The sequence below is a fragment of the Ceratotherium simum genome, chromosome 1, assembly GCF_057802395.1.
Source record: "Ceratotherium simum simum isolate JZ-2026a chromosome 1, ASM5780239v1, whole genome shotgun sequence".
Classification (NCBI taxonomy): Eukaryota; Metazoa; Chordata; class Mammalia; order Perissodactyla; family Rhinocerotidae; genus Ceratotherium; species Ceratotherium simum.
Genome location: NC_141900.1, coordinates 108,895,777 through 108,911,233, shown reverse-complemented (window position 1 = coordinate 108,911,233; position 15,457 = coordinate 108,895,777). Strand labels below are relative to the sequence as shown.

Sequence of the window (15,457 nt, the reverse complement as noted above, 5' to 3'; positions counted from 1 at the left end):
CTTTAGGGTTTTCTATATATAAAATCACGTCATCTGCAAATAGTGAGTTTCACTTCTTCCTCTCTGATTTGGATCCCTTTTATTTCTTTTTCTTGCCTGATTGCTCTGGCTAGGACTTCCAGTACTATGTTAAATAGGAGTGGTGAGAGTGGGCATCCTTGTCTGGTTCCTGTTCTTAGAGGGATAGCTTTCAGTTTTTCACCATTGAGTATGATATTAGCTGTGGGTTTGTCATATATGGCCTTTATTATGTTGAGGTACTTTCCTTCTATACCCATTTTATTCAGAGTTTTTATCATAAATGGCTGCTGTATCTTGTCAAATGCTTTCTCTGCACCTATTGAGATGATCATGTGATTTTTATTCTTCAAATCTTATACCTGGAATTGAAGGATATTAGCTTTTAACAGTGTATTTTAAACGTATTATTAGGTTACTTGTGACTGGGTAACTCAGCTCCCAAATGCCTAGCCATTCTTGATCAGCATCAGGACTCAAGCCACATGGCCTCAAGAGAGCCGAATCGCCTGCCCTCTGGGTCACCTGGCACAGAGGACACGTACCCGTGTCTCTTTCTGCTTGTGAGCTCCGGTAGCCCTGCTCCGCCTTCCCTGACCAGGAGAGAAGCTCAGTCTTTTCAGAGAACCATGAGAGCCCATCCTTTTCCTTGTTATCAGCCGTTCCTCACTCTTAGTGGTGAGGAGCTGGAATGTTTTTCTCCTTTTGTTGGTTAGGAATTTCATTTTGTCTCCACTGCATGTAGGAGAATAGGCAGCATCATTACAGCTTGCTTTCTGTTCACTCACTCATCCCTGTGGGTCTGTTTGTCTGCTACAGACACTCATTTAAAGGAGGAACACCTGCTCCTAGTCCCACCTTTGGAACTAGAAAAATAACAGACTCATAACAGAGTCTGATTTCCAAATCAGTAATACTTACATTTGTTTTTATAATTGTTAGCCTTACTTCTACTCTTAAATGGTTTGCTTTCCATTAGTCTTTTCATTCCATGCCATGCATTTTGGTTCCTTGATTTCATTTTGTCCATTAACTTGCGTGCCTTCTCATTGATCACTTCTGCACTAACTCTCTTGAATTCCTGAAACTACTCTTCTCTGCCTTTAAATACTAATTTTAAAAATACTAAAACATCCTTTAATCACAACCTTCTATTCTTCCAACCTCCTTGGTCAAGTTCTTTTATTGCAGCTGCTTCTCTACCAGGAACCTCCTATCCATCACCCTGTTCTTGGTTTCATTTTTCTCCCAATCAGTGGTTCTCAAACAGTGGTCCAGGGATATGTGGGGTTGGTGGTTAAAACCCTGGGAGCAGATGAGGTTAGCTATGAAGAGCTTGAGGAGTGAGAATCTGTTTCTGGCTTAGCCCAGAAATCGTAGAGAAGAATAATGTTTAAAGGCTGGAGGGTAAAGGGAAGCTAGTGACGGAGACTGGGAGAACAGTCAGAGAAGGAGGAAGATTGCTGACATGGAAGGTGCTGCTTAGAGGTCAAGTGAAATCATGAAAGTGTAATTTGGCTGTTGGGTCCTTACTGACCACTGCCAGAGCACTTTGAGTTGATCAGTGGGCATGAAGTCAGACTAGTGGTTGGAAGAGTGAGTGAGTGGTGAAAAAGTGGAAGTCCACAAGTATAGGCTGTGAAGGGGAGGAGAGAGAATAGGGTATCTGTTAGAATCATCAAGTCTCTGATATTTCTGGGGGACTCTGCCTGCATCTGCCTCAGCATCAAAGAATCAGGCTCTCATGTTGTATAGCACCATCAGGCCTCCTGCATTCTGAGAGTTTGGGCTTGGGTTTGCCTGGAACTTTAAAATGCATTTCATCTCACCTGGCCTCTCCCTTCTATTGTATTTCTCTACTTCATTTGTTCTCCCATTCTCCTGTGTGACTTACATATCTTCTCTCCCCTCTCTCCATGTGTAACTCTCATTTGATGAACTTGCTTCTGTCTCTGGAAGCAAGAAAATAGAAGCCATCAAAAGAGAATGTCTTTATGCTTCCACCACACATCTGCTTACCTACCTGCAACGGAGCTCAGAGGTTCTGTCTCCTGCTCTTCCTCCTCCTCCTCATTTTTACTGTGGATAAATTTTATATCTAGCCCCTCAACTTGAGCGCGTTTATTCAGCAATTCTCCCTTTTCTTTCTTGCATCAGTAATTTTCCTCTCTACTGGATTATTCCTACAACCATTTATAACTTTTCTCGTTGTAAACAAACCCTCTCAACTTCACATTCCCCTTCACATTTACTTTGCTTCCTTTTATCATAAAACTCCTGGAAAGAACTGTTTACTTACATTTTGTTTCCAGTTCTTCTCCTCTCTTAATCCTCTTTAATCAGGGTTTTGCCTCCACCCCTCCAGAAAAGCAACTCTTGTCAAGGTCACTGATAACCTCCATGTTGCTAAATCCAGTTGTCAATTCTCAGTCCTCATCTTACTTGGCATGTCAGCAGCATTTGACACGGTTGATGATTCCCTTTTACTAGATAAACTTTCTTCACTTGGCTTTCAGGACCTGACAGTCTCTTGTTTGCCTCCTACCTGCTGACTGCTGCTCTTCAGGCAGATTTTGCTGATTCCTTGTGTCAAGTTGACTTGTAAATATTTGAGAGCCCCGGGGCTGTGTTCTTAGATTTCTGTTCTCTGGCTACACTCACTCCCTAGGATGGAAATCTCATCTTGTCTCAGGGCTTTAAATATCATCTATCTGCTGATGATCCTTTTTTTGTTTTTCCTGGCCTGGCTTCTTCTCCTGAATTGTACAGATTTTTATGTCCAGCTGCCCATTCAACCTCTCCACCTGAGTCTATGCTATGTATTTCGAATTCAACAGTGTAAAGTGTGCTTCTTATTTCCACCCCAAAACTACTCTCGTAATCTTGCGTGACTTAGGAAATGGCAACTCTGTCTTTTCTGGCCAAGAACCTTGTGTTTATCCTGTCAAGTCTGCTTTCAAAACATACCCAGAACTTGGTAACTTCTTAACACCTCCACTACACAGCTCTAAGTGACCTCTCTTCTGAGTTATTGTAGTAGACTCCTAACTGGTCTCCTGCTTCTGTCCTTGCTGCTTCTGATTTATTTTCCACGTTTACCACTGGAGTGAGCCTTTTGCAATGTGTCAGGTCCTGTCACTCCTCTGCTCAGAATCCTGCAGTGGCTTCCCCTCTCACTCAGGATGAAAACCAACATTATACCATCTGTAAGAACCAGCACTTACTACAGACTCCTATATGACCTTATCTCTTAACTTCTTCCCCCTGCTTGTTTGAACACAGCAGAGCCTTTCCTGTCTCAGACCCTGGGCATTGCTGTTCTCTCTGCCTTGAATACTCTCCCTCTGGATAGCTGCATGCCTTGTTCTCTCTGCTCCCACAACTCTTTCCTCACCTTATTAGTGAGCCATGCCCCCTTGCTCCTGCTGGCACTTGTAGTCCCCTAATCCTGCACTAATTATCCTCTGATGCATTGTATATTTATTTATTATCTGTTTTCTTACTGGAATGTAAACTGAGGGAGGTCAGGAACTTTGTTTTGTTCACTGCTGTGTCATCAGTTCTTAGAAGAGTGGTTGGTATATAATAAGCCCACAATAAATAACTGTTGAATGAATGAATTCCAGTCAGCCTCAATCATAAATCTTAGTTCTCTTGGTCATCTGATCTCTGTGACTTGAACGTCATAATTCGCAGTATTTCTGCCCAGTCACTCTTCTTTCCATTGCTCTCCCAGCCCTACTCAGACTTCCATTCCATTGTAAACAGTTTCCCCCGATCCTCAACTTCTTAGAAGACCCCCTCTATTCACATTTCTTCAGCAATAACTGGTTTTCCTTTTTGACCCATCTCCAACACTCCAAAGGATTTTGGGAGGAGGTGGTGATGGTATTAACATTCTCTTACCTACCTGGAGTCCCTTACAGGCTCCCAGCAGCAGGCCATCTTTGATGCTCTTGATGCTTTGCTCCTTTTGGTTACTGTCAGCATTGTCTCCTGTCACTCTGCCACGTGTATTGGGAGAACTTTGACATGAGGCTCATAGTCTTCCTCTTCATTCTCAGTTTGTCGTTTCCTAGATGACATTGTACAGTCCCCTGCCTAGGTCCAAGGTGGTTCTCAGTCATATGGTCACCAACCCTTCTTCAGAAATTCACACATAGGGGTGCTCCTAGACTTTTATCATCACTTGCCATGGTTTCATTTGAGAGTCTTCAAAATATTTTTACCATGGTCCACAGCTCTAATAAGCCTTTATTTCTTGCACACTTGGTCTTTGACTATCATGAGATTTCCTATTCCTTGACCCATCCTTTTTTTTTTTTTTTTTTTTTTGTGAGAAAGATTAGCCCTGAGCTAACATCTGTTGCCAATCCTCTCTTTTTGCTGAGGAAGATTGGCCCTAGGCTAACATCTGTGCCCATCTTCCTCCACTTGATATGTGGGACGCCTGCCATGGCGTGGCTTGATAAGCAGTGCGCTGGTCCATGCCTGGGATCTGAACCTGCGAACCCAGGGCCACCAAAGCGGAGTACATGAACTTAACCACTACGCCACTGGGCTGGCCCCTTGACTCATCCTTTTTTGCCTATTGTCCCTTAGATCTGATTGAACTGAAATGGAATTTAATATTAAAAAAAGGCTTTTATTCAACTGCTGTGTATTTTGATATGTGGCATTTTTATTGAGTAATTATTCCTCTCCCCACATTGATTTGTGATGCCTCTTGTTTGTATAACCAATTATATAAGTTTTTATATAATAGAATCTGTTTCATTGATCTGTCAAGTTTTGGTGCCAGCACACTCTTCAAATGTGATTGAAGCTTTATGGTATGTTTTAATATTTGGTAGGGATAGTAGCCTCTCATTGACTTTGTTTTTCAGAATTGTCAGAGATGGTCTGGTTCTTTGTATTTCCACATGATTTTGAAAACAATTTGGTCAAGTTATGAAAAGAAAATCTTTATTGGACATTTTTTTCCTGAAATTAAGTTGGAGTTAACTGACTAGTTCATACAAGTTAATATTTCATCAAAACTTTACATTAGCAAAATATCTGAAAGTTTTACTTTGTAATGGATTAAATCCCTTTTTTCTATAAATACCAAAGATGTATCTTCTATTATTTAAGAAAAGATATGCAAAAAATGTAAATGATTTGTTAACTTTGTTTTGTTTCAGATATGTTTCCTTCTTTTTGCCATTCTCTACGTAGTTTCCTACTTCATCATCACAAGATACAAGAGAAAATCAGGCAAGTAGAAACATTATAATTAAAACTTTGATTATTGTCCCGGTGGTCTATGGTACATGGGCTCCACAGTGCCCATCTGTGTGGTAGTATATTCAGTGTGCCCATGATTGAAGCCACCAGTTGCCTGGTACGAAGAGCACTAAAAAATAACCTCCAGGGACTCTGACTGCTCATAGGCTCATCCTCTTAGACCCCAGCCCTTGTTTATCACCATTCTTATGTCCAACTAAGAAGAATGTGGGGCTGTTCAGTATCAGGGGAATTCCAGAGTTCATGAGAATACTTGGTTCCTTGTGACTGGCTCTGACTTTGAGCATACTCACCCCCACCCCATCGTTTCTCAGACTCACAGGATATCTTTTCTTTCTCTAAAGCAATGTAGAATTTAGAGTCTCCATAATACCGTTTAGTATTCAGTTATATATTATCTTGTATTATCCTTTTATAATTTCATATATATCCTTATGTCACCAGAGGGACCACTGTATCTTTATTTTTTTTAAATGAACTTTGTGTTGATTAATTCACAGGTTTTTTTTTTTTTTTTTAAAGATTTTATTTATTTATTTTTTTTCCCCCCAAAGCCCCAGTAGATAGTTGTATGTCATAGCTGCACATCCTTCTAGTTGCTGTATGTGGGACGCGGCCTCAGCATGGCCAGAGAAGCGGTGCGTCGGTGCGCGCCCGGAATCCGAACCCGGGCCGCCAGCAGCGGAGCGCTCGCATTTAACCACTAAGCCACGAGGCCGGCCCCTAATTCACAGATTTTTAAGCAGGGTTTTATAAGAACCTAAAGAGTTGCCTTACTGCCTTCTGTTAAATCTCAGCTATTTTCTAGAAATCGCAAGATTTTCCACCTGTGATGCTGGGCTAATAATAGATGCCATTTGAATATTTAAGGATTCCATATATTAAAGATTCCTTATGTTATCATGTTAAACTTATCAGACATTTGAAAGAAATCAGGAAATAGTGCTTGGTGTAGTGCATTACTTTAGTGCTATTACTTGGCTCTGTGACTACACTGAAATAGGCCTTGGATTCAACAATCTCTCAAAATTTTGAAGACCTGGGATTCGAGTCAGTATCTTAGCTATTTTTAAAGATGTTTTGGCATCAGGTTTCATAGATTATGGACACAAAAGGAAGGAGAGATAGAATGAATGAATATAAATGCATTGTTTTAGCAGAAATTAGATGATGAGGGACCTTGAACATTTATTAGATGATTTTTAGAGTAGTCGTGGAGAGGGGGTGATGAGGACCATGGACCTAGTTGGTAGGGTGTTGGGAATAGAATTGAAATGGATATGGAGATATTAAAGCATTCTTCAAGATTTAATGGTTGATTGGATGTGGACACAACAGTATAAAAATTAATTGTGACTGTTATTTTGTGGTCCCTTTGGTTGTAAAGCTATTTTGGGCAGCCTGTAATTAAGAATGGAGACTGGACTAAGAGAATGGCCCAAATACACCATTGACACTGAAGCAGGTAGGTGCTCAGAATCCCAGAGACCTACAGAGAGAGCCTTTGAGGACAACCCTAGTTAGGTATTGAGGAGAAGGAGGGGCCAGAGGTGTTGTGCAATATTCTTGTAATTGCATTGTAGTTTCTTTAGCTGGTAAGTTTATGTGGGAGGACAAAAAAGATGGCTAACAGCCATGAGGGAGAGGGAGAGGGGAGGGCAAGTGAGCACCTGAGTAAGGGCCATCTGCTACTTAAAAAAGATACACAAAACTTGATCTATTTCTGTCTGTAACTTGAACAATTATGATGAAATGTGGAGGCCATGCTATCCATGGTGGTTTAGGGTGGTAGTACTGAAGAGAATCTTCAGTATTACCATTACTAATGACATACTCAAATTATAGAAAAGTACATGAGTTCTAAGATTCTGAATTTTAATTTTATAGTAAAAATTTTTTTGGCTATTATCAACCAGAAAATTTCATTAATTAGCAATGTCACTTACATTGTATAACAGTAAACTTGATAATGCTCCTAAAGGTCTACTAAGTTTTATTTTCTTGAGCACTAAATACGTGGAAAATTTTAATTTACATATAGTAGTTTTGTTAATCAGGATTTTTGATTAATCAGTACACTCTATTCTCTAACCATATTGTATCCTGTCTCATTTAATGAGATTTAAATTTGGATCTGTGCTGAAATAAACTCATTGCTTTTTGAAAATAGTTTTTATTCAATAATTGTTTTTTTAAGTTTATATTTTTAATAAATTAATGAAAGATTTTGTTGGACAACAAAAAATATTAATACTTTAAACATTTTTGCAGATGAACAAGAAGATGAAGATGCCATAGTCAACAGGATTTCGTATGTATTTTAAAGTTTAATTATTCTCCTTCTAATTCTGAAGTCATAAATTATCAAAATTTAATTCTACCTTTTGGGCAGAAATATGGAAAAAATTCACTTACAGTATTTCAGCACCTTTTATCAATATTAATCCTATCCTCAGAAAGCACATATAAGCAAATATACATGGATAATTGAGGATTGATTATCTCCTGTTAAAATTTGCTTATTTAACGAGCCAACAGATTTTATCTTCAGAGGATTTAACCAGTAAATAGGCTTAAGGTTGGGAAGATTGCTGGGCTGTAAGAAGGAAAGCTCTTGGCTGTTTGAGTGGTCTGCTAAGAAGACTATGACGGTCTTGGAACAGGGAGCTTTACCTTCTCTGAGCAGGGAGATGGACTCAGTCCTTTTAGGTTCCTTATAGTTCTCTTTCTGCCTATGTACTCTGATATATGATAGAAATACCCTTTAATTTTTTTGAGGTATCAAACTGGATGGAAAACAATGCATTCCTTTCTTTCAGATTTTATTTGATTAAAATTTGAAATTACACAGAAATACCTACATAAGAGAGTATCTATATTCTTGGATTTTTTTTATTGATACTTTAAAAATTTTTTGAAATAGTCCCAAGTTTATAGAAAAGTTAAAAATGTAATACAAAGAGCTTTTTCCCCCCTGAACTGTTTGAGAAGTTGCTGACCTGATGTTCCATTTCCTTAGGATACTTTTGTATATAATTCCTATAAACAGTGCGTTCTCCTACAAATCTACCATACAACCATCAAAATAATGAAATTAACATTGATACAGTACCAGTCATGCCCCATTCCAATTTACGAGTTGTCCCGATAATGTCCTTTGTAGCAAAAGGATTCAGTTTAGAATCACACACTGCGGGTAGTTGTTATGTCCCTTTAGTTGCTGGCAGACTGAAATGCTACTTTAGTATTTCCCTGATTTCCCTGACTTTTATACTGTTGAAGATTACAGGCCAGTTATTTGGCTTTGTCTGATACTTCTTCATGATGAGTATTAGATTATGCATCTTTTGCTGAGGGGCAGGAGAGAGGAGGGGAGGAAAGGGGAGGAGGGAGAGAGACTACATGTACTCACACACACTTATACACACACACACACACACACACACACACACACACACACTTTCATGTACACTGGAATATTATTTAGCCATTAGAAGGAATGAAGTACTGACACATGCTGCAACATGGATGCATCTCCAAAACATTATGCCAAGTGAAAGAAGCCAGACAAAAAAGGTCACATAGTGTGTGATTCCATTTATGAGAAATTCAGAATAGGTAAATCCATCAAAAGCAGGCTGATGGTTACCAGGAGCTGAGGGGAGGGGAGAATGGGGAGCAACTGCTTAATGGATATGGGGTTTTATTTTGGGGTGATGAAAATGTCCTGGAACTAGAAAGAAGTAGTGGTTGCACAACGCTGTGAATGCACTAAATGAATTGTTCACTCTCAGATGGTTAATTTTATGTGAATTTCACCTCAAATGAATAAATGCTTTCAACTAATAAATGACTTCAATAGGGCTGATTTGATTCATAACTGAAAAATGAATATAAATGGACCCTGCTTTACTAGATTTAGTAATTTAAATTATTTTAAATGCCATAGGGAAAACAACTGTAACTTCATAGTGGGAAATCTTGCTGTATGGTTTTAAAACTTAGGCCCATAACTTGGTTTAAATTTACAGGATTAGGGGTCTTAGTTTTATCCCTAGCACCATGACATTTGTGAAAATTCTTAAGTGAATCGTTTTTCTTTGTCTAAATTACTGCTCTTGTAAAAACAGAATAATTCACTTCACTTACCTCTAAAAGCCATGGAGAATCACAGACTGACTAAAGAGCAGATACTAATTCTTTCCCAGTGAAATCCCTTAGGCATGAAGCACCTGTGAGATATGCGCCTCTCTCCTCTCCATTGAGTCTGTGTTCCACTTTTGGTGGTAAATCTACTTAAATGCATTTGTAGATCAATAATTTATAAACAGACAAGAACACATCACTTTGGCTTTTACCCTTGCAGTGTATTTTATGAAAATATGACTGTTTCCTTGTCATGCTGAGGCCAGGAGCGGCCCCACCTCCTTTACCTGCTTTTGCATGGGGCTGGCGCGGTATGTCCGAGGGGTCTGGGTTTTCCCAGCAGGTGGTTTCTGCATCACGTGATGCACACAGACATCTTCTTCCTGAGGTAGATGGGGGTGCACTTACAGTAAAGTCAGGAGGGGGAAGCATGGAGGAGAAGGTCACCTGAGATTCTGTCACCCTAATTCCCCACCCAGTGATCTCTTTGTCTTTCACTGGCTTTTTTTCCTTCTGTGATGGAATGAGTGAGAACTGAAGAGTTAGGTAGATCTGGGTTCAAATTCTGAACTCAAGATTAGCTTGAGTCCAGAAGAGACTGAAAAACGATTCATTTTCTCTGTATGTGAACTGCAACTACCACCTACTTTGTAGTGCTGTTGTGTGGGTTAAATAACATGCAAAAAAAAAAAAAAAAACTCCTAGGGTACGGTGCTTGGTACCTAGTAGGCATGAACTTGGTGTTGTCTCCCTTCTCGCCTAACCCCCTTTCCTTCTCCTTACCTCCTCCCACTGAAGGGAATTGTGGGGCACTGAAGAGGAAGAAAGAATGAGAGGCTGTGCTTAGCCAGGAGAAGAAAGTGGAAGTGCAAGTCTTCAGAGCAAGTTCAGACAAGTTCCTGAGTGTAGGTGACCGTCAGCGCCATCTGGCCGCGTGAGAGAGGGTTCTCCATGACTGGCTCAGGCACCCACGTCAGACTGAAACGTCTTTTCCTTGGCCTCTCTCACCTCCGTTTTAGACTCCACCTTTGGTTTATCTTTTGCTTCTCAAGTGCCTTCAGTCTGTCCTCTGTTTGTATCTACTCATGTCCCCAAATTAACTCCCTCTGTCCTTCCCAACCAAAAATTACATTTTCTCAGAGCTACTCAGCTAGTTATTTGATTTGGATTAAAGTAATTGATATGAAAATACAGTGCCTAACTGGTGAAACTATACTTTTAAGGATGGCTTCTGAGCCCGAGCAAGGGAGGAGGGTTTCCATGCAGGAGGGAGGCCTAGCACAGGTGTTGGAGCCGGAGGAGTGACCTGGTGTGGGCTCTCAGGATCTGAGAGGAGGGAGGGAAGTTTCTCTGCAGGGGGAGATCCTGGCACGGGCTGTCATCCTGAGGGGGTGTCACCTGGCATGAGGTGGGGGGTGCTCTACCATAGGGAGTCAGAGCCCATGCAGAGTGGGGAGGGTGTCCATGCAGGATGGCAGAGCCCAGGTAGACAAAGGAGGTGTGTCTCTAGAGGGATGGCCTGGCATGGGGTGTCAGAGCTCAGGTGGGGAGGGAGGGTGTCTGTGGGGAGTCCCCTGAGCAAGAGGGCGCCTCTGCGTAGGGTGGGGGTGTCAGTGTGTGATGGGAGACTGATCACATATGGGAGAACGGTCCATTAAAGATAATGGCAGCCAGTTACAGTTAGGGGAAAGGAAGAAAACGAAAGTGAACACTTGAGTTGATGCATTGGAATTGGAGGTATCAGTGTGGATGCATGGTTTTCAATATAGAGAGAGTTATCAAATCAGATCTAGATGTGATTGTGGGTACGTGTATGTACAGGTATGCATAGTGTAGACTTACATTCCCTAGCTCTGCTTGTCCGCCTGGGAGCACGGCACCCCAATAGCAATGAGTATATTTAGCACCCGGCACTTTGCTTCTGAATATAGTTTTCCACTAAAAGGAACCAGGGCTCTTTGGGGAAAAGGCTGATTGCAGGGCTAGGATAGGGAAAGTTCCAGGCTCATTTTATACATCTGGTAGTGCAAGAATGCAAGGAAGTGCTCAAAGAATGACGGGGGCGGGGGGGCAGTATGTCAAAAAGACACAGAAGCCCTTCAAGGGCTTTCACGCTAAATCTGGGACAATCTGAGCTTCAAAATAATGATCGTAATAGATCCTACACAGAATAAATAGAACAATCTTGAGTCCATACTGATAGAAATCAGTAAGTGAATAAAATGTTTAACAGGTAACAGGATATTTTCCTAGTTTCACACTTAGCTTCCCACAAAATACTAATTAAAGGGAAGAGTAACTTTAGAGTGGAGAGTCCTGGCAGGCACCACCCTGATCAGTGCTCAGAGAGAAGATGACTGGAAATGGGGCAGACAGAAGTCCTAGGCCACCTGGTAGCGTGCAGAGAGAAGCACGAAGCATCGCTTCTGTGACATTCCTGCCTCAGGGACATGTCTAACTCCATATGTCCAAAGCTGAATTCCTTATACCCCCTTCAGCCTGCTGCACCTGCAGCCTTCTCCATCACAGTTGATGGCAACTCCAGCGTTCCCATTCTTAGGTTAAAAGCTCAGAGTCAGGGATCGGCCCGGTGGCGCAAGTGGTTGAGTGCACGTGCTCCGCTGCAGTGGCCCAGGGTTCGCCGGTTTGGATCCCGGGTGTGCACCGATGCACCGCTTGTCAAGCCATGCTGTGGTGGTGTCCCATATAAAGTGGAGGAAGATAGGCATGGATGTTAGCCCAGGGCCAATCTTCCTCAGCAAGAAGAGGAGGATTGGCAGATGTTAGCTCAGGGCTGATCTTCCTCACACACACACACACAAAAAAATGAAAAATAAAAGTTCAGAGTCATCCTTGACGCCTCTCTCTCATCCCATACCAGGAAGTCCATTTCAGAAGGTGACGTTTCTGGAACTGTCCTTCAATTCTGAGGGGCACTTTTCTGTAGTTATCTGAGCAATGATCACTACTACCCTTTTTCCATTTGTCTTGGCCTACCGTAAGGACCCCTTGCCAGCATTTAACTCCATCACAGCAATCTTCTATGAATAACTCTCTTCGTAGCTACTCAAGGGCAGTTAGGGAGTATGGTATTATCTTTTTTGTATCTCTGGGGCCAATCACAATACCTAAAATGCAATACATTCTAAAAGTGTTTTGTTGAAAGAGCCAACATTAATAGTTATGGTGAACATATATGTTCAGGATTTTCTGGGTCACTTGTGATTTCAAATACTTTATCTGTTTGCCCTCATAAGCTTACTCCGTTGTCAGATTACAGGTCCCAGTTTTTGATTTGGAAACTGTGGTTGGCGTTCATTGCTGGGTATGTGGTCAGGGTGTATGATAGCTAGGAGGAGAGGGACTGACTTTACTGAGAGGAACGAGAAGAGAGACACTGAGGAATGCTTCACACAGCAAATGATGTAAAGAGGGATTCTAGGGAGAGAACTGACTGTGCCCAGGGGCATGAAGCCATAAAACCCATTGAGGTTTGGGGTATGAGGAGGTTAGGTACGTCTGTGTGTGGGAATCTGTCATGGCGAGAGAGGAGTCTGGAAAAGCGTATTGGGATGGCTGTGTAGGACCTGGAATCATGAGATTGTGGATTTGATCTTTATTTTAGCATTGGAAGGAAGGAATGGTAGCAATCAGGATAACTTCCTCATTTGACTTTTGAGGACAAAAGTAAAGAAACTCTCTCGAGGTCACTGGCTGGTCACTGCTGGAGTTGGCAGTGGACCTGAGACAAAGACTTGTCCTAGTGCTTTTCCCAGGAAATAGGTTGTCTATTCAGGAAAACCAGTTTATGAGACTTCTCCTATGTCTGATTGTATTTTTGGTGTGTATCATATGGTCTACGTTTAAATATTTATCAATCATTTTCTGAACAAAGGAGGTTTCATGTTTTTTGGCTTTTAAGTTAGGAAAACACTTCTGTTGATTGCCACAAGATGGCATTGGCCTCAAAGTTACTCTATTAGATGTGTATTTTGAGCCTTTAGTATGGTTTTTTTTCTTATACCTTCTTACATTTATTTCATTCTTCCTATATTAATTTTAATGGATGGATATTAAATTAAGGTTCCATGTCTAATATTAATGAGGTTCCCTTTTCCTTTGCCATTTTAGTCTTTTTAAAATCTTTTAAAGAATTAGCTATAAAATTTGAAACACTTCAGACATATATAGCTGAGAAAGTGAAAGCCCCTTCTAATCCCACTCTCTCATGAGATTGTCATATATTATGCTAGATTTTTTTTTTGTACCTGTATTTTCCTGTGTGTATATATACATTTTTTTTGGTTGGGGGAGGAGAGCATGTTTTGTATTTATTGTCCATGCTTTTCTTCAGTTTGTTTTTTTGACTTAATTTATTTTGGACATCTTTCTATATTAGTACATATTAGAGATATCTTATTTAAAAAAATGGTAAAATAGTGTTTTAAATGTTGTTTAATAGTTCACTACTGTTTACTGGTATAATTTTTTCAAACCTTTATCCATTTTAAGAGGTAGCAGACCAATGGCTTTGTAAGTTTTTTCCCCTGAAAAAACCATTTTAAATTAATTCGTTTTTCCTACTGCTTTCACGAGTATTGTTTTCACCTGAAACAGTTGTTGCATAACTGTTAGCATGTATTGCCAAAGTTGTTAATTAAATGCAATTGTGAAAGAAATACTTAAATTTAAAAGAGGAATGAGACTGCAGTTTATTCTTGGTAAAGTGTGTGAAGTGCTCTGTCTTCAGTATATATATCTTTTAGGGCCTGCTCGTTAGCCTTAATGATCTTTTCAGAGTAAGGAGTCTTAGAGTTCATCTAGTTTAACTTCCAGGGTTGTACGTACATCATTTGCCTCCCAAATGCTGGTAGTTAATGAAATTCTTATGTAGTTATTTTTGGATTAAACATGTAAGAGTAAACGTAAGCGTTTCTTTTCTTTTTGAACCACCTCCATCTTCCCTGCCCCCTGGATGACGCAGCTCTTCTCTTGCAGGCTATCTCTGAGCACCTTCACTTTAGCGGTTTCTGCCGGCGCTGTGTTACTCCTACCCTTCTCGATAATCAGCAATGAAATCCTGCTTTCTTTTCCTCAGAACTACTACATTCAGTGGCTGAATGGCTCCCTGATTCATGGTTAGTATTTGTTGCTTAATTTAATCACAGGTAATGTTTTAATGTTTTACTGTACTGTATTTTCAGATTTTTCTTTTCTTAGTTTCTTTCATAATTTGTATCTTCCTCCAGTAAACCATTTGAGTCCTTAACAAAATCAGAAAACCAGATTTTACTTACCATTCCAATTCATTAGTTGTGAAAGGCTTTTCTATTTTACTTAATCAAGAAGCTGTTTTTATACATACCATGATTTTGATGAATAAATTTTCGTTTAACTTTTTAGCAGAGGAATTTTGGTTTATCTGGATATGTCAGAAGAATTTAACCTCCATTTAAGACCTTAAAAAAAGCCATAGTTTCATTTTATTTATTTGCTGTTAGTTTCTTTAGTCATTTCAAAATGTGTGATAAAAGGGGGAAAAAAACTCTTGTCAAGTACAAACTTTTACATTAATGTGGTTTTAAAAAAATTAGCGAGTTACTTATTATAGGCAACATGGTATATTGCTTTGAAGCCAAATAGACCTGTATTACAATCTTGGCTCTGCCATTTTCTAGAAGTTTTAATTATAATTTGTAAAATATATAAAAGATCTAATACATAGATCTTTTTTATATGTGTCGTTGTCCATTGCCCCTCCTTTTTCTTCATATTGAATTATGTGAACTCTTTATGTGTGAAACACATCAACATTTTATTCAGTTTTTGTAAATATGTGTTTCTAGTTGTTATTTTGCTTTTTAATTTTATTTAAACTTTTTTTTTCCCTGAGGAAGATTCACTCTGAGCTAACATCTGTTGCCCATCTTCCTCTTTTTGCTTGAGGAAGATTGTCCCTGAGCTAACATCTGTGCCAATCTTCCTCTGTTTTGTGTGTGGGACGCCA

General features: G+C 40.0%; 1 protein-coding gene across 3 annotated transcripts in view; it reads left to right on the top strand.

Annotated features, from left to right (window-relative positions):
• Nucleotides 1–15,457, top strand: part of LMBR1 (limb development membrane protein 1) — a 162,929-nt gene that overhangs the window by 25,725 nt on the left and 121,747 nt on the right. For all 3 annotated transcript variants that reach the window (XM_087433681.1, XM_087433676.1, XM_087433671.1), the window contains exons 2-4: nt 5,202–5,274; nt 7,576–7,615; nt 14,449–14,588. In XM_087433681.1, the coding sequence (XP_087289807.1) occupies nt 5,202–5,274; nt 7,576–7,615; nt 14,449–14,588 (253 nt within the window). The remainder of the gene's footprint in view (nt 1–5,201; nt 5,275–7,575; nt 7,616–14,448; nt 14,589–15,457) is intronic.